General features: G+C 41.7%; 1 protein-coding gene across 3 annotated transcripts in view; it reads right to left on the minus strand.

The window, feature by feature from the left end:
• LOC139249511 (SWI/SNF-related matrix-associated actin-dependent regulator of chromatin subfamily A member 5) overlaps window positions 1–22,440 on the minus strand; it is a 37,201-nt gene that overhangs the window by 6,499 nt on the left and 8,262 nt on the right. For all 3 annotated transcript variants that reach the window (XM_070872440.1, XM_070872454.1, XM_070872447.1), the window contains exons 4-17: window positions 21,687–21,787; window positions 20,410–20,510; window positions 19,760–19,939; window positions 18,383–18,538; window positions 16,742–16,873; window positions 14,968–15,036; window positions 11,258–11,367; window positions 9,708–9,934; window positions 7,502–7,623; window positions 7,101–7,253; window positions 2,764–2,896; window positions 1,575–1,723; window positions 234–353; window positions 41–151 (exon numbers count right to left, since the gene is read on the minus strand). In XM_070872440.1, the coding sequence (XP_070728541.1) occupies window positions 41–151; window positions 234–353; window positions 1,575–1,723; window positions 2,764–2,896; window positions 7,101–7,253; window positions 7,502–7,623; window positions 9,708–9,934; window positions 11,258–11,367; window positions 14,968–15,036; window positions 16,742–16,873; window positions 18,383–18,538; window positions 19,760–19,939; window positions 20,410–20,510; window positions 21,687–21,787 (1,864 nt within the window). The remainder of the gene's footprint in view (window positions 1–40; window positions 152–233; window positions 354–1,574; window positions 1,724–2,763; window positions 2,897–7,100; window positions 7,254–7,501; window positions 7,624–9,707; window positions 9,935–11,257; window positions 11,368–14,967; window positions 15,037–16,741; window positions 16,874–18,382; window positions 18,539–19,759; window positions 19,940–20,409; window positions 20,511–21,686; window positions 21,788–22,440) is intronic.

Below are 22,440 nucleotides of genomic sequence, written 5' to 3' on the forward strand. Positions count from 1 at the left end.
GAATAAAAGCATTTCATCTTAAACCCCTGCCCCGACTTACTTTGGGCGCTTTTGGCTCACTGACACGGAGGGCCTCTCGGAAATAAGCGTCAACAGCATAGTTCGCTTTTCGTTCTCGTTTGGGGGGTTCAATCCATTCAGTTAGAGCCAACTGCAGATAAAGCAACTTTTTAGTAAAGCAGTTAAAAGAAATATGTATACAAAATTTAAATAGCCAACCAAACCAAACTTACCTTTTGCTTCTCTCTATAGTCCTCACCTTCGAAGTTGTACACACTGACCTCTGTTTCCATAGTAAAGTTTCTCAGTGAACCTTCACCCATATTCGAGAGCTTTTCAGTCATCTCAGCTGTCTGCAGGTGAAACAGAAGGATGTCACAGTTTGTACAGCATCAGAGGATGGAACACTCCTCTATTTCAGAAAGCGGGGTTGGGGGTTTAAGAAAGAAAATCCAATGTAAAAAAACAAAACTCGGATGTTTAAGATGCACAGGTTAAGATGCAAGGCCAAAGCTTAGTGTGGTGGCATTTATATTCCACAAGTGGGCCAACAGGTTTCATCTCAAATAGTGTCCCACTCGTAGCGCTGGATCATATCCCACAGGGTTTCAGAAACTGGGTTTGCATCACATTTAAAATTGAGTTTCAAAACAAAACAAGTTTAAATGGCAGCATTTTAGATTAGCTAGATTCTAGTGATGTAAAATATGTATAAAAACAGCAAGATTACTTGCTTAGCAGGATGGTCATTGATACACATCATCGGCGGTCCCTCGAACAAGGATGACTTGCTTCCACAAGAGTTCACAGATGTTTCAATGAAGGACCCGATGTTCCAGTCCTGAACTCCAATTGAAGGGGTGGACGATGCCTATGCATGGATTTTTAAAAAATGTGCGATGACCGTTGCACATCAGCTCGACAGAGCTCGGCCTTTATCCAGTGGCAAGGGTTAACCAGGATGACTGGAGACCTGCTCAGTTGCACGGACCTAGTGCACATAGAGCCCACGACAACCCTTTCAGACTACACATCTGAACTTCAATATTAGCTGCCAGCTAAAAATGTTCCAATAGTTAGTGTAGCAAGACTGATTCAATGGCCCAAACTATATGGAGACTTATGAACTCATTCAAATGTTTTTGTCAAGACCACAATGAAACCTTTTTTTTTTTAAATTATAAATAAATAAAACTTAGCACAAAAGAAACTCCCAAAATAATAATTTTGAAATCAATACAACCAAATTCAAGCTGGGTCTCTCCTCTCCTCTCCAAATGTTCACAGCCAAACCCCTTCGTAGCTCAATGAGAGCTTGATGAAAAAGACTGCATGAAGAAGTCACACTATAACATCTTTAAAATGCAATTAGCCTTTGATACACAGTTGCCAATGCTCTAAGATGTAGATTAACTGAAAGTTATTTTGCTTACTGAAATGTTGCACACTGTTTAAACTTGTGGGAACAGTAAATACAAACTCAGTATTGAATAAGTGAGCCAAGAGTGGCAGGTTTGAACTAGCAGTACACGAGGTTCTCCCTTCCAAATAACCTGGATGCATGTTGCTTTTACCTTCCTTTCACCCCTCTCCAATATAGCATCAACATCTTCATCTGTAATGTCACTATCTTTAGAAGCAAACACGTGGGTAGCACCGTGACGAATCATCTGCAGCATTTCATCTTTACCCAGCTTATTGAGATTCTGATCTACCAACCTTCCTAAAAAGAATACAGTTTCACAATTAACAAACCTGCTCAGAAATGCAGACTTTGGAGCAAGGCAAGATACTTCAGTTCACACACACACCAAAGAACAGAATAGGAGGGGGGAAAGAAATAGTGTAAACTATTGAGCCAAACAGTTGCACAGTGTACATCAATTAATAGGGAATGGCAGCATAATGATAATGTTACTGGACTAGTAATCCAGAGACAAGAGTTCAAATCCTACCACGGGCAGCTGGGGAATATAAATTCAGTTAATTAAATAAATATGAAATTAAAAAGGCTAGTATCAGTAATGGTAACCATAACACAACTGGGTTGTCGTAAAAACCCATCTTGTTCACCAACGGCCTTTAGGGAAGGAAATCTGCCGTCCTTACCTAGTCTGGCCTGTACTCTACTCCAGACCCACAGCAATGTGGTTGACTCTTAACTGTCTTCTCAAATGGCCTAGCTAGCCATTCAAGGGCAATTCAGGATGGGCAATAAATGCTGGCCATGGCCATCTCGTGAATAAAAAAAAATTGGTTGCTCACGTCCTATTCTGTGAAATACTACACGGAAGGGTTGCGTGTGTTCTTTTGTTTAGGAAGTTGTACAAGTGCATTCGGTTTAGGACGCCTTACCAAAAAGGTGGGAGCATGCACGCTGGTTGGCAGAGTTCCAGATCCCTTTAGGCGATAGTCTATTTTAATGACAATTCATCCAAAAAAAAAATTGGAGATTAGATCTCAAAATACTGAAGTTTAATTTCAAGTGTTTTCTTGATCCCAATCACAAAAGTTTTAAGATCTGTGCCATACTTTTGCCAGAATAGGAGAAGAAAGAATAGAGAACGAGATAAAAGTGTTGCACAGTGAACGATTGTGAATGGGTAGGAACACCGTCACTTTTCTTGGTACACCAGATTTCCAGTTACACCATTCAAAATTAATGTCTCAAAGTTCTGGACCATGCAACCTGATCACTGTTCCATCCTTTCCACCTCCTCCATGCAGTTTCTCTTCCCACCCAAAAGAATCCTTAGCACCAACCTTGCTGAATTACAATAGAGTCCAGTCTAAGTTTCATTTCAGCACGTTCCACTATTCTTTCCTCTACAGTGTTGTCCGTTATGAATCGGAATACACGGACTCTCTTTGTTTGTCCAATTCTGTGGGCTCGATCCTAAAAAAATTCAAAAATGTATATGGCAGATCTACATAAATCAAGCAACAACTTCAATTAACATTCCTGTATACGCAGCTGTTAAAAATAGCACGCCAATATATTTTATAGCAAACAATGGCCCACAATTTGCAGTCAGTGACAATGCAAAGGCATTTGCCGCTGTCCCCGAAGACAGCTTTCCACAATGATCTCATGATCTCTGAAGAGAAGTTTGGCTTTTCTGACATTCAACGCCGATCAGTGTACGTTAATGGGGAATCCCTAACGCGAGCTGCTGTGATGTCAACAAGCTGGCTATGCAGCAGAATTCTCAGACAAGCAAAACAAAGAAACTTGAAATAATGAACAAACTAAAAAAAATTTCTTAAATTGTAATTTTTAATAAAAATGGATAAATTTGATACTCCAAAAAATTATGAGTTTTTCAGGGGCATAATGTTTGTTTCGAGTCAATATGCTTTTTAAAACCGTTACACTTAATCATAAAGGGTCCAACTTTTAATGGGATATTTAACAGCGGAGTGTGCGTCAGTTTCACCGATTACATTGCTGATCCCCAACAGCACAGCCAGTGTCGGAGCAGGGAATGACAGACCGCAACTTTGGGATTTCCGCATTAGAATGCGTATGCACTAAATCCTGAGGTTGTGGTCAGTTTCAAAGTTCCACCGCAAACTCCGGGCCATTGTTCTTGTATACAAGAGACATAGGAACTGCAGACAAAAAAACTATCTTAAACGATAAGGGGTTTTGGGGAGCGGGCAGGGAAATGGAGCCGGGTTCATGATCAGATCAGCCATGATCTTATTGAATGGCGGAGCAGGCTCAAGGGGCCATATGGCCTACTCCTGTTCCTATTCCTTATGTTCTTATGTTTAGCCTGATAAACAAATCCTTATTGCAGGGTGAGCAGATAAAGCAACGCCCCAGCAATCTCTGTGCTGCTCAGTAAACTAGCAAAAGTAAAGGCAGCAGAATGGACCATCCTGCAATTTTTTATTCTCTCTAGTTACCCAGTTAATATCAAGTACTGTTGTGGTGATGGGGAAACCTGGGAGAAAAAGCCAAAAAAAAAAACATCGGCACTTATTTAATTATTTGTCCTTGTGGTGCATTTATTGCCTGGTAGTTGGTGGGTTTACGCAGTGATAGTTTGAGCAGTTCGCCTGATCATTTCAGAGGGTATGAAGAGTCAACTAACCACTGTGTGTACTGGGGTCATGTGCTGGCAGGTGTCCTTCCCTGAAGGGCATTAGTGAACCACTTGGACAATTGGTAATCCCTTTGTTTTTGCTGCTAGCCATCAACTTTAACTCAAACTTCACGACTGACCATGATGCGATTTGAACTGGAAATCTCGAGTACACACAATACACCCCAAAGCACTCAATAATCAGATTACTTGATCTCTGGTAAATGGAAGAACAGAGGCCAGTTTAGAAACATAGAAAATAGGTTCAGGAATAGGACATTCGGCCCTTCGAGCCTGCACCACCATTCAATAAGATCATGGCTGATCATTCACCTCGGTACCCCTTTCCTGCTTTCTCTCCATACCCCTTGATCCCCTTAGCCGTAAGGGCCATATCTAACTCCCTCTTGAACATATCCAATGAACTGGCATCAACAACTCTCTGCGGCAGAGAATTCCACAGGTTAACAACTCTGAGGGAAGAAGTTTCTCCTCATCTCAGTCCTAAATGGCTTACCCCTTATCCTTAGACTATGTCCCCTGGTTCTGGACTTCCCCAACATCGGGAATATTCTTCCTGCATCTAACCTGCCCAGTCCCGTCAGAATTTTATATGTTTCTATGAGATCCCCTCTCATCCTTCTAAACTCCAGTGAATACATGCCCAGTCGATCCAGTCTCTCCTCATAGGTCAGTCCTGCCATCCCGGGAATCAGTCTGGTGAACCTTCGCTGCACTCCCTCAATAGCAAGAACGTCCTTCCTCAGATTAGGAGACCAAAACTGAACACAATATTCCAGGTGAGGCCTCATCAAGGCCCTGTACAACTGCAATAAGACCTCCCTGCTCCTATACTCAAATCCTCTAGCTATAAAGGCCAACATACCATTTGCCTTCTTCACCGCCTGCTGTACCTGCATGCCAACTTTCAATGACTGATGTACCATGACACCCAGGTCTTGTTACACCTCCCCTTTTCCTAATCTGCCACCATTCAGATAATATTCTGCCTTCATGTTTTTGCCCCCAAGTGGATAACTTCACATTATACTGCATCTGCCATGCATTTGCCCACTAACCTAACCTACAAGTCACCCTGCAGCCTCGTAGCGTCCTCCTCCTCAACTCACACCGCCACCCAGCTCAGTGCCATCTACAAACTTGGAGATATTACACTCAATCATCTAAATCATTAATGTATATTGTAAATAGCTGGGATCCCAGCACTGAGCCCTGACGGCACCCCAATAGTCACTGCCTGTCATTCTGAAAAGGACCCATTTATCCCGACTCTCTGCTTCCTGTCTGCCAACCAGTTCTCTATCCACATCAGCATATTACCCCCAATACCATGTGCTTTAATTTTGCACCAATCTCTTGTGTGGGACCTTATCAAAAGCCTTTTGAAAGTCCAAATACACCACATCCACTGGTTCTCCCCTGTCCACTCTACTAGTTACATCCTCAAAAAATTCCAGAAGATTTGTCAAGCATGATTTCCCTTTCAAAAATCCATGCTGACTTGGACTGATCCTGTCACTGCTTTCCAAATGCGCTGCTATTTCATCTTTAATAATTGATTCCAACATTTTCCCCACTACTCATGTCAGGCTAACTGGTCTATAATTACCGTTTTCTCTCTGCCTCCTTTTTTAAAAAGTGGTGTTACATTAGCTACCCTCCAGTCCATTGGAACCAATCCAGAGTCGATAGACTGTTGGAAAATGATCACCAATGCATCCATTATTTCTAGGCCCTTAAGTACTCTGGGATGCAGACCATCATGCCCCGGCGATTTATCGGCCTTCAATGCCATCAATTTCCCCAACACAATTTCCCGCCTAATAAGGATTTCCTTCATTTCCTCCTTCTCACTAGACCCTCTATCCCCTAGTAATTCCGGAAGGTTATTTGTGTCTTCCTTTGTGAAGACAGAACCAAAATATTTGTTCAACTGGTCTGCCATTTCTTTATTCCCCATTATAAATTCATCTGAATCTGACTGGAAGGGACTTACATTTGTCTTCACCAATCTTTTTCTCTTCGCATATCTATAGAAGCTTTTGCAGTCAGTTTTTATACTTCCTCTCATACTCTATTTTCCCTCTCTTAATAAAACCCTTTGTTCTCCTCTGCTGAATTCTAAATTTCTCCGAGTCCTCAGGTTTGCTGCTTTTTCTAGCCAATTTATATGTCTCTTCCTTAGATTTAACACTATCCTTAATTTCCCTCGTTAGAAACGGTTGAGCCATCTTCCAGTTTTATTTTTTACTCCAGACAGGGATGTACAATTGTTGAAGTTCATCCATGTGATCTTTAAATGTTTGCCATTGCCTATCCACCATCAACCCTTTAAGTATCATTCGCCAGTCTATTCTAGCCAATTCACGTCTCATACCATTGAAGTTACTTTTCCTTAAGTTCAGGACCCTAGTCTCTGAATTAACTGGTGACACTTTCCATCTTAATAAAGAATTCTACCATATTATGGTCACTCTTCCCCAAGGGGCTTCACACAAGATTGCTAATTAGTCCTCTCTCATTACACATCACCCAGTCTAGGATGGCCAGCCCTCCAGTTGGTTCCTCGACATATTGGTCGAGAAAACCATCCCTAATACGCTCCAGGAAATCTTAGTTGCAGCGACAGCAAAATGTTACCGTAGCTTAAAATTCAGACAACTGCAGTTGGAAGTTAATTGACGAGGAGAAACAGGATGGATCTTTCAGATCAAGTCATGTCAGCTTGATTCTGGAAGCAAATTCAAATTGCGTGCTCCGGTCAGTGTAGCAGAAGCAAACAGACTTCTGCAAAAATACTTCCACTGGCTCAGTAGAGCAGAATTTTAAAGAAGCAATGGAAGCTTTTTTGAAGGGGAAGGTTAAAAAACAAAATGCTGCCTTAATATAGTGCACATGGATGACAAAACTAAATATTCAAAGTTATATACCCAGATGAATAGTACATTGCTTTCAGGACGCTTAAATAACTCATGCTCAGTAACTTACCATAGCCTGGAGGTCAACCTGAGGGTTCCAGTCAGAGTCGTACAGGATTACTACATCTGCTGTAGCTAGATTTATACCAAGACCCCCGGCACGCGTGCTCAACATGAAGATAAACTTTGAGCTTCCCGGAGAATTGAAATTACAAATAGAATCCTGAAGGGACGAGAGAGAGAGAAGCGCTAAGTCAGAATTGGACAAAGGAATGAGACTAATCTTTGTACAATTTGTTGGAAAGTTGCCTTTTTGAATACTCATGTTTTTTTGCTTAAAAAAAAATCAATCGGTTTTCTAACTTGAAGTCTAGAATTCTTGCATAATCGAGCCTCGGATCAACTTGAGGGTGGGAACTTTCAGAAAACAAACATTAGCTCACTTTTGAAAGCACGGGGCAAGAAACGCACCTGTCTCTCCTCATGTGGAGTCTGCCCATCCAGTCTACAATATTCATAGTTTCTCCACATGCAATAATCTTCCAAGATATCCAGCACCCGGGTCATTTGGCTGAAGATCAACACTCGAGAACCTATGGAAATGAAGATTGTACATCAGGGTGCTGATCGACAGCTGAGAATACAGCGCAGATACGACATGCTTCAAAACCTACATCTACTAAAGTGCAAAACGAAAATCAAATGTCTTCATCGGTGCCAGTGTGCAGGAATTTTAAAGAGTAATTTGATAACGAGCTAGTCAGGCAGCATAAATGATCATGCAGCCAACTCCTAGTTTATAATTCACAGCACGTGAACTGACCATGGCATTTGAGATCAAAATACAGCCAGCTGCCCTGATTAACAGGGGTGAATTAGAAGGGTTTATATTCCAGATAGATTTTGGGCTGTGCTGCAATTTGAGCAGCAAGAATGGAGCCCAGATCTAGCAACAGCTGCAATCACAAACCATGCATGATTATTCGATCATTAAACTTCTATTCACCCTTCTCCCAACATGTTAACCGTCCTATTTTAAGAACATTCAGTTCATTAGCTACCTCCCCTTGGGGGCTGGGGAATCATAAAGCATTGCTGTTAGAGGTCTATAGCCCTCATTACAGTGATCCAGCTCTTTAGTAAAAGGCGTCGTTTGATGCTGAATCATCCAGCTTTTTTGTGGGGCTACTAGCCTGGGTGGGTATGTGGCAGTCATTTCTAATCCTGCTCAAGGTTTCAGAATTTTCTACTCATGGCCTCTAGTCATATGTTCATCGTCCAAGTTAAACAGCTTGCTTATTTAAACTTTATTCACACCGTGCACCATTTTAAATCTCTTTCTCCTTAACCTTCTTTCCTCCAGCAAAAAGAACAGCTTATTGAGCATTTCTTAACTCAGCCTGAAATCTTGATCACTCTCCTCTGAACCCTTTCCAATGGATTTATGCTCTTTGAGGTAGGGTGACAAAAACTGGATGTCATATTTGAGAACTGGGCGCGCCATTAATGATTTAAAGCTGGCGCCGATTTGCAATCCAAAGCATCACAACATGCAATTTGCCTCACACTGCTTCATACTTCAGATAATTCCTGTGCTAAATAGGCTGGGCTATGTGTTAGCTTTTGTTCCATTTCGCCTGACCTCAAGAGTCTAAATTAATGTGTTATTAACTCAAGTTTGGGTGAGCCATATGCTCCTTAAATTCTCAGTCAAAACCGCCCAATCCCATAGCCTCAAGATAGGACCCTTGAATATTCTCAAGCCATCGAGTTATTGGCCTGGAGTTTGCGGCGAACCAAAGGCGCTTGCCACTGGCCTCGAAGACAGTTGCCTAGAGATCTTGAAGTTTGCCTTTTTCGATGTGCAAGTGATTGCAGAGCAGTATAGTGGGGATTCCCTACCGCGATCTGCTGTGACGTCAACAAGCTGGCAAAGCAGCCAATCCCATTGCAGAATTCTCAGACAGGGAAGCAGGAAATAAGAATCTGCTTTTATCTGGACTTTTAAAAAAAAAAAGTGTCAGAGAGCAAAACAAAGATTGGGGCTCTCGCATGGGGATAAGGTAGAGCCTGAAAGATTAACAAACTTATCATTTTTTTGAAAGTTTCTTAAAAATTGTAATTTTTATTATAATGGAGACATTTGACACTCCACAAAATTAAAATTAGTTTTTCAGGGCCACAACATTTGTTTAGCATTCAATATGCGTTAAAAAAAATCCCATTATACATATTCCAAGAAGGCGGCCAAACAGTTAATAAAGACTTAGAAAGACTTGGCTTTATATAGTGCCTTTCATGACCACCAGATGTCTCAAAGCACTTTACTGCCAATGAAGTACTTTTGGAGTGTAGTCATTGTTGTAATGGAATATTTAAGAGTGATATTACCATGGATAAGCCAAAGTTTATCGGTTTCATTGATTGGCGGCTATTTGGGCGGGGGGGGGGGTGGGGGAAAGAGAGGGGGAGGGTTGGGGCCACAGCACAGTCAGTGCCGGAGCACTGAATGACTGACCTCAGGATTTTCACGTTTAGATGTGGATTTTTGAGGATTTCATTTTTTGAGGATTTCAGAGTATATCCTATTAGAAGTAGTGGGGGATATTTTTCATCCTTACAGATTGATGGAAAGCCAAAAAGGGAAAACAACGCCTCAAACAGGCAGGCAGCTGACCTTGCTCCTTCACTTTTGGCAGCAGTTTGTCCAATACCACCATTTTGCCGCTGTTAACTACCAGGTGAGTATCGGTAGTGTACGGTGGGCCAGGCTCAGCTCCATCAAACAGATAGGGGTGGTTGCAGCACTTGCGCAGTTGCATCAGTATGTTCAGTAGACGCATTTTGTCCATTTTCCCTGAGGAGTTCAGGATATCAATATCTTTCATCAATATCCTGGTGTACCTGTGAGAAAGATCACAATTAAAACTGGTCAGACAAATGGAGTAATTAAACTTTTTTTGCGCAGCTCAACAGAAAAGTGATTGCAACCTAAAATCATTGCTGTGTGATGTAGATAGCTAGACAAAACCTAGAACCTCCCACCCCCTTCTGTACCAGGGAGATTCTAGCACATCTAAAATGGGGTGCTCCATCTAAACCCACAGACATAGAAACCCACACCTAGTGACCAATAATCCACTCGAGACACAAAAGGTCTTTGTTCTTTGACATGAGGTACACTCCATAAGCCACTAGGGATAGAAGGGCCTGATAAGGGATTGAGGGGATTTCTTTTTACATGTTATTTGGAAGACAGCATTTAAGCAATGCTTACACCAAAAAATGAATGTGAAGTACTTTGGGACATTGCAAAGTATTTACAGTACAGAAAAAGAATATTCGACCCAACAGGCTGGCATTTATGCTCCACACGAGACTCCTCCAGCCCTTCATCTAAACCCAGCTATTCCATTCTCCCTCAGGTATTTATCTAGCTTCCTCTTAAATGCGTCTACGTTATTCGCCTCAGCTACTCCTTGTGGTAGCGAGTTCCACATTCTAACCATTCTTTGGCTAAAGAAGTTTCTCCTAAATTCCCTATTGGATTTATTAGTGACGATCTTGTATTTATGGCCCTTAGTTCTGGTCTCATTCGGAAGACATGATATGTTGCTATACAAATGCAGTCTATCGTTAAGGGTCGTTGCCAAGTTCTCCTTGAATTACTCAATGGATGTTGTGAATATAAATTTGGAGGAGATGCTCTACTCGTACCTAATCAGCTTTCAGGAGGGTTGTACTGAGCCAGGTGGAGATCTGAATTTTTGGGGGATTGGAATGGAAAATAGAAAGGGGTGGGGGAAGAGAAGAAAGCCCGGGAGTGAGAGCAAGACACTTGCTGTGGAGAGACCAAAAAGTTTTAAACACTGCAATAGTCCATGTGCAGAGCAACAGCCCAGTAGGTTCACTGGCAATTTCAAAGTCTTAGGGAAAAACTTAATTCAAATTATTGAGACAAGTTGGAATCCCAAATTTCTATCAGCAGCCAAATACATACCATACTGATCAGAAGGAAGCAAGATCACTATGATATGGAGTCAGCATTTGATCGCACGGGGTCTTGGGTAAATCAGTGGATGCCCTCTTACACTAGTGAATCTATTCCATTAGTTCTATAAATGCTCTAACTGATGTTTAAAGCGCAGTACACATTCAATGAATTGTTGCAAGATTATGCCATGCTACACAATGCAACATGTTAATATTCGTACGTTGTATACTCACCATTCCCGTTGCATTTTGCTAAGGCCTACATACATTTTGACTTCCTTTTTTGGCGGCAGGCTCTTTTCTACCTCGGCTTTAATGCGTCGGAGAAGGAAGGGTCGCAATACCTAATTCAGGTTAGAATACATGCTCTTTTACACACTGCTGGTGCCCATGGAGTTTAAGTAAAAGAATGCAGTTACAAAAGGCGTATTCAACAGTCTGGTGGACTGGTGAAGTGGTCAAAAAACAAATTTGTTTCACAAGCCAAGGGTTGAGGTTTTGGTTAAATGTTCAGTTACATGAATGCACCTAAAAGTACAGCCAAATTCAGCTCAAAGTCAAGTTACATACAACTTTCTTTACTCCAAGATCACAGCACAAGCAGAGCAAGTTCACAATATTTTATGATGCCCACAGACTTGCTGTCAATTAGTTTGAATGAAATTCATTTGAATGCATTAATTGGCAGAATCACACAAGGCAACATTTCATGACAGCTTTGTTTTGCAAGATAACAGATCCCAACTTATGTAAAAGAAATACAGTAAACTCAACGCAGTGGCTTTCCTCAACAACAGTTTGCATTTATCATAGTAAAACATCCAGAGGCTCGTCACAGGAGCAATTATCAAACTAAATTTGATAGTCACGAGAGGCGATATTAGAAGAGGTGACCAAAAGCTTGGTCACAAAGATAAGCTTTTAAAGGATTCTTAAAGGAGGAGGTTGAGAGAGAATTGCAGAGCTCAGCCGCCAATGGAGTGATAAAGATCAGAGATGCGCATGAGATCAGAATCGGAGGAGCCCAGAGATCTCAGTGGGATGTAGGGCTGGAGGAGATTACAGATAGGGAGGGGAGAGGCCACCGATGGATTTGAAAACAAGAATGTGAATTTAAAAAATCAAAGTGTTGCCTGATCAGGAGCCGAAGTAGGTCAGGAAGCACTGCGGTGATGGATGAACAGGACTTGGTGCAAGTTAGGATCACAGGCAGCAGTTTTGGATGAGCTCAAGTTTACGGGTGTCGCAAGGTGGGAGGCTGGCCGGCCAGGAGAGCATTGGAATAGTCGAGTCTAGAGGCAACAAAGGCATGGAGCGGAGACGGGCAAGGTTACGGAGGTGGAAGTAGGCAGTTTTGGTAATGGAGAGGATATGGGATTAGAAACAGTGGGGCTAGGGAGGAGTTGTGGCGTGGACTGAAGACAAGGCAAGTCTGAGCAAGTTCAATCCCCATTTCAGCTACTGAAAAAGCAGGCAGAGCAGGAAGAGAAGGACTTGCAACATTATATAAAGCAAATTTACGTCATTTAGTTTCTACGCCTATCCCAAATTTTTTTTTAAATCACCCAATTTGAAACTAAATCCTTAATTAGCAAACAGCTCTACTAGAAACCGAACAGCACTTAAACATGCACCGATTTAGAAACATAGAAAATAGGTGCAGGAGTAGGCCATTTGGCCCTTCGAGCCTACACCACCATTCAATAAGATCATGGCTGATCATTCCCTCAGTACCCCCCTTCCCTGCTTTCTCTCCATACCCCTTGATCCCCTTAGCCGCAAGGGCTATATCTAACTCCCTCTTGAATATATCCAATGAACTGGCATCAACAACTCTCTGCGGCAGGGAATTCCACAGGTTAACAACTCTGAGGGAAGACGTTTCTCCTCATCTCAGTCCTAAATGGCCTACCCCTTATCCTAAGACTGTGTCCCCTGGTTCTGGACTTCCCCAACATCAGGAACATTCTACCCACATCGAACCTGTCCCGTCCCGTCCGAATCTTATATGTTTCTATGAGATCCCCTCTCATCCTTCTAAACTCCAGTGTATAAAGGCCCAGTTGATCCAGTCTCTCCTCATATGTCAGTCCAGCCATCCCGGAAATCATTCTGGTGAACCTTCGCTGCACTCCCTCAATAGCAAGAACGTCCTTCCTCAGATTAGGAGACCAAAACTGAACACAATATTCCAGGTGGGGCCTCATCAAGGCCCTGTACAACTGCAGTAAGACCTCCCTGCTCCTATACTCAAATCCCCTAGCTATGAAGGCCAACATACCATTTGCCTTCTTCACCGCCTGCTGTACCTGTATGCCAACTTTCAATGACTGATGTACCATGACACCCAGGTCTCGTTGCACCTCCCCTTTTCCTAATCTGCCGCCATTCAGATAATATTCTATCTTCGCGTTTTTGCCCCCAAAGTGGATAACCTCACATTTATCCACATTGTACTGCATCTGCCATACATTTGCCCACTCACCTAACCTGTCCAAGTCACCCTGCAGCCTCTTAGCGTCCCCCTCAGCTCACACCGCCACCCAGTTTAGTGTCATCTGCAAACTTGGAGATATTACATCAATTCCTTCATCTAAATCATTAATGTATATTGTAAAGAGCTGGGGTCCCAGCACTGAGCCCTGCGGCACTCCACTAGTCACTGCCTGCTATTCAGAAAAGGACCCGTTTATCCCGACTCTCTGCTTCCTGTCTGCCAACCAGTTCTCTATCCACATCAGCATATTACCCCCAATACCATGTGCTTTGATTTTGCACACCAATCTCGTGCGTGGGATCTTGTCAAAAGCCTTTTGAAAGTCCAAATACACCTCATCCACTGGTTCTCCCTTGTCCACTCTATTAGTTACATCCTCAAAACATTTCAGAAGATTTGTCAAGCATGATTTCCCCTTCATAAATCCATGCTGACTTGGACCGATCCTGTTACTGCTTTCCTAACGCGCTGCTATTTCATCTTCAATAATTGATTTCAACATTTTCCCCACTACTGATGGGTGACTGACTCAGGATTAGTAAGTGTGGCAGCCCACGGAGGTGCTTGTTGGGCTTCGCAAGATCGACTGAGGAGCTCACTAAAAAAAACGGACCACTTTTTTGGAGTAAATAAAAAATTAGAACAATCTCTTCCTTGCACCATATTATGTAATATCTGAAATGATTAGTCATCCAGATCTGGATACAGTGTCACACCACTTAAAACATTCATGTTTAAAATGGCAGTCACGAAAACCAATAATCATTGGTCCGGAAATTGCGGCCTCTGTGCGTATGGGCACATCGAAGAGGCCTCAAGTGGCAGTTCTCAGCGCGCGATGTGCATGCGTCAGGAACCGGCACTGGCAAAATCTCATGACAGATCGCACACATCCCCGGGAGAAGGACATTTGCATTCAGAGATTTGGGCTATTTGTCCAACTCCTGCCCAGTGAATGTCCTTCAAACTCTTACGCCTGGTAAAAGCTTAGGTCCTCAACAGTTGAAGGCACGGCCACCAATGGTGGTGCATTGAAGATCAGGGATGCGCAAGAGATTAGAATTGGAGGACCATTCTAGATATATAGTATCGGCTCTACCAATTTGTTCCGGCCATCACGTATAGTGGGTAAATAGCGTTTGCACGAACACGCCCGCAAGAAGTGGGAGTCTGTATTACGTTTAGTCAAATTGCATTTAACATGCAATAACTCAAAATGCAACACCCTTAGCAGGATAAACTGTGGCATATAGTTCCTCAGTTTTAAGTATCATTTTTGATAAATAAATTACAGCTTTAAAATTTGAATTAGCCCTAAACCATTATTCAAAACGCACTACCTTCATCGCACAAGTATCTAATTTTTAGAATATCGATTCTAATGGTGGTGGGGCCTTAATTACATTTGTATTTTAATAAATCATAATGCAGATAGTGATACACTTACCATATGCAACCGTTCCACTAGCTTCTGGTCTCCAAAACAGTTGTTTGTGTCAAACCAAGAATCGAAGTCCTGCAAAAAACAGAGCTTTGGTCATTCCAATCCGACAAGTTTGATCACATTTGCTGTTACTTCCATCAACCCAAAATCCTATAATCTCAAATATCTAGATGTTTATTTCCAAATAATTTCTCATAAAATGGACACTACTTTTCACAATAATTGCAATACTCCCATTTCATTCGGTAGGCAGTTTGACTGGGAAAATATCCAACACAATTTATCCATCAAGACTGCCTACTTCCACTTCCGTAACATTGCCCAACTCTGCTCATCTACACCTTTATTACCTCTAGACTTGACTATTCCAATGCTCTCCTGGACCGCCTTCCATCTTTCTACAGAAACTTGATCGCATCCAAAACTCTACTGTCTGTATCCTAACTCTCAAGTGCACTCGGTCCGACAGTGCCTCGATTTTAAAATTCTCATCCTCCTTTTCAAATTCCTCCATGGTCTTGCCCCTCCCTATCTCTAACATTCTCCAACCCTATAACCCTCAGATCTCTGCACTTCTCCAATTCTGGCTTCTTGCACATTCCTGATTTTAATTGCACCCTCCTTGGCAGCTGTGCCTTCAGTTGCCTAGATCTCAAGCTCTGGAATTCCCTCCCTAAATCTCTCTCTTTTCTTCCCCTCCCCCCCCATTAAAACCTAGCTTTTGGTCATCTGTTCCAATATCCTCGTGTAGCTAGGTGTCAAATTTTGTTTGATAATACTCCAGTGAAGCGCCTTGGGACATTTTACTAAGTTAAAGGTGCTATATAAATACAAGTTCTTGTTGATGTTATAGTGTGCAACATTAGGCTCCCCCTATGGCACAGTGCATTTTTCTATTGAGTAGAGGAGACACAGACATAAGGAAGGACCCATTCCTCAACTGTGAAATGTGTCGAGTTAACAGATTCAGCCAGGGTTAAATTAAAGAGGTTTCCACTCCTTCTGGAGCTGTGTTGTGAGGAAAAGATCAGGATGGGTCAAGTATCCTTTCAACACACACTGCAAGGTCCACATACTAACAACAGTCACTTGGGCATAGAGTAAAATCACTTTGTAGCTTGGGTTACTTCATCAAATATGCTAAACACAAATATTTATAGATATCTACTTAGTGGATTTAGATTAAAAACACTTTTACAGGATATGCATCACCATCGTGCTTTTAATGTAATTTTCATTTGTTACACAAGATGGCAGAGTTGCTCAAGTTTTCAGTGAAGGAAGCGTCACAGAAAATACACACTGTTGACGCAAGTGGGCCGGCAGATTCAATATTTGTAGTTTAAAGCAAATGTAATCCTGAGCATTAGAAATGGATGAGCATAGTGTGAAGACAGGACACGACCAACTGGACTTGTATCCACTTTTCCGCACTTGCGTGCAGAATGGTGAATATGATCTCCAGGAAACTTGGGCAGGTGCACAAAGGAATGTACAGGACTGGGACCATTCGGCTATCTGGTTGCTCCAAATGCCCAGGAAATATCATATCTCAATACCTCTCCATCAAATCGGCGAGCTTCACCATCACACTATGGTTAAGCCCTGAAAGTGAAGAACAAACTCTAGCATTCTCTCATCTCTTCCAAAAAGGAAAAGGTTCAGTTAGAGTTTGGTTGAGCTTTGATGGAATCATCCCAATTACAAACTTCACTCGAACCCTTTATGAACCATAAGCTAATGATGTAGTCACTTAGTTTTCTTTTGAAGTACTTACAGCAGATGAATTGAAGACATCTGGGAGCAGGAAGTTGAGCAGTGCCCAGAGTTCATGCAAGTTGTTCTGAAGTGGTGTACCCGTGAGCAATAGTCGATTTGTTGTCTTGAATTCTCTCACTATTTCTGACAGCTATAATTGTAGATTAAAAACATTATTGTACAAACTGGTTATAAATTCAAATCACACTACCGTTAGAACAATTGTTAAGATTCAGACTGAATCCAGAAGGTCAGAGAACTATTTAGGTATGCGGTCATGCCTGTGATTTCTCCCATGCATTCACAGAGGCACTAAAGGCCAAATGCTTGTATTAGGATGGAAAAATTAAACATTAGATAGAACGCAAGTCATCCTTCGGGTAGCAGTAGTACATAAGCATTGCAAATGAATATCCATAACTAGAAAGACAAGAATATTGGCACTTCCTAGATCCATCTTGAATTATACTGGGAGTGGACGGTTTCTAGAAAGCATTTAAACAATTATACATTAACGCCTGAATAAGCAGAACTAATTTTAAATTCAACCTCCTCAAGTTTAAAGTTCAGGGATGAACTATTGAATCTCAGAATATAAAGTAATTGAATAATGCCCCCAGTAATTTCTGAACCCCTGGAGTTATTGCTCTTTGCTATTTAGCTCACAATTATGCCATTTATTTGCATTGGAGTATTTCAGACTGAAGCACTATTTTACCCAAGGTTTCATCATCATCATCGGCGGTCCCTCGAACGAGGATGACTTGCTTCCACGCGTTCACAATGTTTCAATGAAGGACCCGACGTTCCAGTCCTGAACTCCAATTGAAGGGGTGGAAGATGCCTGTGCGTGGATTTTAAAAAAAATGTGTGGTGACTGTTGCACACCAGCCACCACACAGGCTTGACAGAGCTCGGCCTTTATCCAGTGGCAAGGGTTAACCAAGACGATTGAAGACCTGCTCTGCTGCACAGACCTAGTACGCATAGAGACCATGACAACCCTTTCAGACTACACATTTGTACTTCAAATCAGCTGCCAGCTAAAAACGTACATACAATCAGCAACGGCAAATGACCCTTTCAGTTTGAATATTAAAGCTCTGATGGTGGAAGGGTAAAGGAATAGATAGATGCAGCAAATAAGCATTAACTCAACCATAATTACATTTTCCTTCTGAAAATTCATCAACCTCCTTCATTCTTTCAAAATCTCTAATCCTGAAGTTTTTTCCCTTTTTCGTTACCATCTTTCTGCCCTCCATTATCCCATTCTCCCTACAGCAGCCACGTCTCACCCTCACCCCACCTCATTCTCCCGACAGCAGCCTCTTGCTCCTCTTTATCACTCTATTTAATCCCTCCTTCACACTCTCCTCTCCAGTATGGCAAACAGCTTGACCCAATTCGTCCTCTGGTTTCAGAAATGACTGCACCTTGCTGGAAAATAACCACCCAGAGATACATTGAGAAATGCATCAATACCACCTAGAATGTGACACCAAGTCCAGCTCTTTGCCATGAAGCAAGCTTGCACTACTCCCTAATTCACTTTTGGTAAGCCAGAGAGTCTTGCATTTACCTCAACAGTAACCATTAATACTTTCATTATGAACGGGGAGGGAGAACAACAGAGAATGGAGCAACAAAAAAAAATTACCTTAGACTTTTCATTTTTGATTCTGTGGGCTTCATCTATAACCAAATACCTCCAATTAAACTTTTTGAACACAGATTTCTCTCTGATCAGCATTTCATACGATGTCACACAGACATCCCACTCTCCAGGCAGCAGGACATCTCTGATGAAGGCAGCCTGATAAAGCAAGTCATTTAAGTTTCAGTTTCCTCAATACCAGTATGCAACGGAGATACAGTACAAACATCTGATGACCAGTATTAACCAACATAAACAATTAGGAAAGATAGTTGTTGAAAAATTAGTATAGCCTTCCTTTAATAATGTAGAGCATGCAATAAATTACAGCACAACATGCAGAATGCAAATTTGGGCTCCAGATTATGTGCATGGCCAATTTCTGATTTTAATTATGCAGAGCAAAGAAAAGCTGATCACCAAAGGCCAGTCTCGAGGAACCTCGATTGCTGGCATAATCACAGACAACTAATCCACTTTCCTTGTGCATATTGCAAACATGTTTTTAGAGGGAGAGCACAAGTAAATGCACTACAGTCCATGAAAGTGAAAGGCGGGACCAGTTTTAAAAACTGAACTATGCCTAAACCCACAAATCCGCACAAAATTTCTTTTAAGTTTTTTTTAAAATTAGGAAACGGTTATATTAAAATGTTGTCCCAAGTCTTATAAGCAATGTTCCCTTTAATTTTTCTTTTTGGGGGGGGGGGGGGGGGTGGGGGACGGGGGCGTGGCCCACTCAAAATAGCACGCACGTGTGGTTTTTCCCCCCATTTAAAAGCTGGTGAGCCACTGCACGGCCACTCAGCTTAAAGGGAACATTGCTGGAGTCCTTCAATTATTGTATTTTTATTACACAAAATAATACAAGCACAATAACTACACATAGAAGTACAATTAGTTTTAGTTAATTATTCGGTGATTCAAAAAAGTGTTTTGGAAATTCCCCTCGCACAGTTTAAGGGCCTGCGTTCAGTAAAAATTACTTTGGAAAAGGAAAAAATTATTCCCGGTACATCTTGCGCACCCCCGCCCCCCCATCTGAAGGTATTGACTCTCTGGATACTATTCCACAGATGCTGGATCCCCTTTGATATCTCACCCAAGCAGCCACTTTCCCCATATAAGCCTTGACTGCAAGGGTTAGCGGAATATTCAATTTTCATTTGGTAAGTGTGAAAGGATGACAAGATAGCAACCAGGACTAAGAACCTTGGCTGATTTTTCTCTTGCCTAGGCTGGGGCACCAAGGGTAACTCACGGCAGGTGATCCAACTGCACAGCTTACTTCTGCAATGTGCAGTGTATTTACCAATTAAGCTCCAGACACCAGTTGCATTGTCCATTAGTATTTAAGGAAACAGAGAATACAGTCCTCACCCTTTGCTCCTTGTCACCAATTAGACAAATAGCTCGAAGAGTCGGTATCCATCTCTTGAACTCGAGCATCCAGTTGTGCAACGTAGATTTAGGGACTAGAACCATGTGAGGTCCCGGAATGCTTCTGTAATGTTTCATGTACCCAAGAAGAGCAATAGTTTGTAATGTCTTACCAAGACCCTGTTAAATGAAGTACAACAATTAAGCCTCTTACAACCCATCACTGCTTCCTGATCAGGATTACCCAGAACCATTTCTGAACAGTGCAGTGGAGTAGGCCATTCATCCCCTTGAGCCTGTTCTGCCATTTAAATATATCATGGCTATCTGCATCTTAACTCCATTTACCCACTATGTTACATATCCTTTAATACCCTTAACTAACAAAAATCTAGTCTTGGCTTTAAAATTTTCAATTGACCTCAGCTTTTGAGTGTTCTGGATTTCCACTACCCTTTGTGTGAAGACATGCCTCATAACATTACCCCTGAACAGCCCAGCTCTAATTTTAAGGTTATAGCCCTTTGTTCGGGACATCCCCACCAGAGGAAAGAGTTTCTATCTACACGATCAAATCCTTTAATCATTTTAAACATCCCAATTTGATCATTCCTTAATCTTGAATACCCACAATCAATGCTGATTCATACCATTTCATCTGCCAGGATACCGTTAATGCCATTCTCATATAAAGAAATCAGCCAATTCAGTCCACGGATCTGGTAGTCCCTGAGTTTCCCGTTTTTTACATCTGTGGAAGAGATCCCAAACATTTAGAGCCTGCAACCATTGCAAGAGTCTGCACAAAAGACAGTTTAAGTGGATATGAAATCATTGCCATGACCCAAAAAAAGTATTACTGTATCAGGAGCCATTTAACTGAAACATCATGACAAGCTCGAGACAACAAAAAGCGAGAAGCTCAATCAAATCAGTATCGGGACTTCAACATTTGAATAAGCAACGCGAGTATTCAGGCGCGGACTCCAAAACAAAGATGGTGTATTCCACTGACATACTACCACCATTGTACAGCAGTTAGATTGAACGTTAAACACAAGGCCAAATAACACAGACAACAGTTAAACAGAGTACATAAACTTCATTAAGGCAGGTATGTGTAGGGTGGGAGACGAAAATCAGTTTGTGTGGCCTTGGTTTCTTTGTAAGCAATCTTGTATAGCAACTACAGGACTTTTTAAAAATAATGTTTAGTTGGAGAAATGCCTACTTGATTCAGCTCCCCTTCTGGCAGGATTATGAGGAATGCATTACATGACGCTCAACCTCAAAAGGCGATCAAGCTACACATGCATAGCAGTAAAATAATCCAATTATTCCTTGTGAAAATATTGGTTCATCTATTTTAATGTGGCCTAGACTAAAGATTTTATCCTTTTGGGCCCTATGCAAAATAAATTGGAGCTGTTTCAACTTGTGAGCACTGGCTGTGCAAAATGTGCCACTGAGGCCAGGGTGAAGGGCTGGTATATGAAGCAGACTGGCATAGGATAATCTTTGAGCTTTACTCAGCATTTTAACAATGCTGAACTTGACCTCAAAACACTCAATATCAACAATGAACATCTAGTCATGAGTCAGAAAATGTTAATAGGCGAGATCACAAATTAGACTGTAGTGAGCCCATGTCCTCCGTCACCATTAGCAGATTGCCACAAGGGGTCCTTTTTGATGGAACAAAGAATGCAGTCAATAAAGCCGAGAGAATGGCAGGAGGTAGTTTTGGTTTGAAGATCTAAATTACAGCAGTCTCAAATGTCCCATGAGTCTAGTTATGATAAAAATCAAATATTGCAAATCGATGAAGGGTGACCAAAAAAAGATAAAAGCAACTGGGCCGAAGTAGTGAAAACTCTGAGCTACATCAACACATGTATGAATTAATGAATAAAATGGCTTTACATACATGATGGGGATTCTTCAAACCTTGTGCAGACATTGGTTGTCTTGCTGTTTTCTGACAGCAGCTCTTCATCCTCTTCCTGTTCTGTACGGCGATGCCGATAACTAAGAATTAAAAGTGAATTGTTTTGTGCAAGGAGCCACCGTTATATTCCAACCCGATTTAAGTGAGATGCTACTACTGCCGTTTTCAAATCTGCAGCCACGTCAGAATAAAACAGCACCGGACAAAATCTCTAGGAGAGGAGATTGTGCGTTAACTTTGCAGTCAAGTTTAGCACATGTATGGTGCATTACTAAGCTAAAACTCAAAACATGTAATTAATGCAGATGGTCACTATTTTAAATTTAAAGCCAATCCCAAATGTAAATAATTTTGTAATCTACTGTCAGTCAAATACTTGCACTCTTCCAAGCCCATGACAGACTACAGGGTGTATTAGTATTTTTTTTAAAAAGCATATAGTTATTTACAACATGTATAATTTTTAAACTATATTTCTGTGCCAATCGATCAGTCAACCAGTATGTCAACATAGTAGGTTTAGAGGGGATTTGAGGGGAAAATGTCTTCACCCAGAGGGTGGGGGGGGTCTGGAACTCACTGCCTGAAAGGGTGATAGAGGCAGAAACCCTCACCACATTTAAAAAGTACTTGAATGTGCACTTGAAGCGCTGTAACCTACAGGGCTGCGGACCAAGAACTGGAGAGTGGGATTAGGCTGGATAACTCTTGGTCGACCGGCACAGAAACGACG

This window comes from Pristiophorus japonicus, chromosome 2, assembly GCF_044704955.1.
Source record: "Pristiophorus japonicus isolate sPriJap1 chromosome 2, sPriJap1.hap1, whole genome shotgun sequence".
Lineage (NCBI taxonomy): Eukaryota > Metazoa > Chordata > Chondrichthyes > Pristiophoridae > Pristiophorus > Pristiophorus japonicus.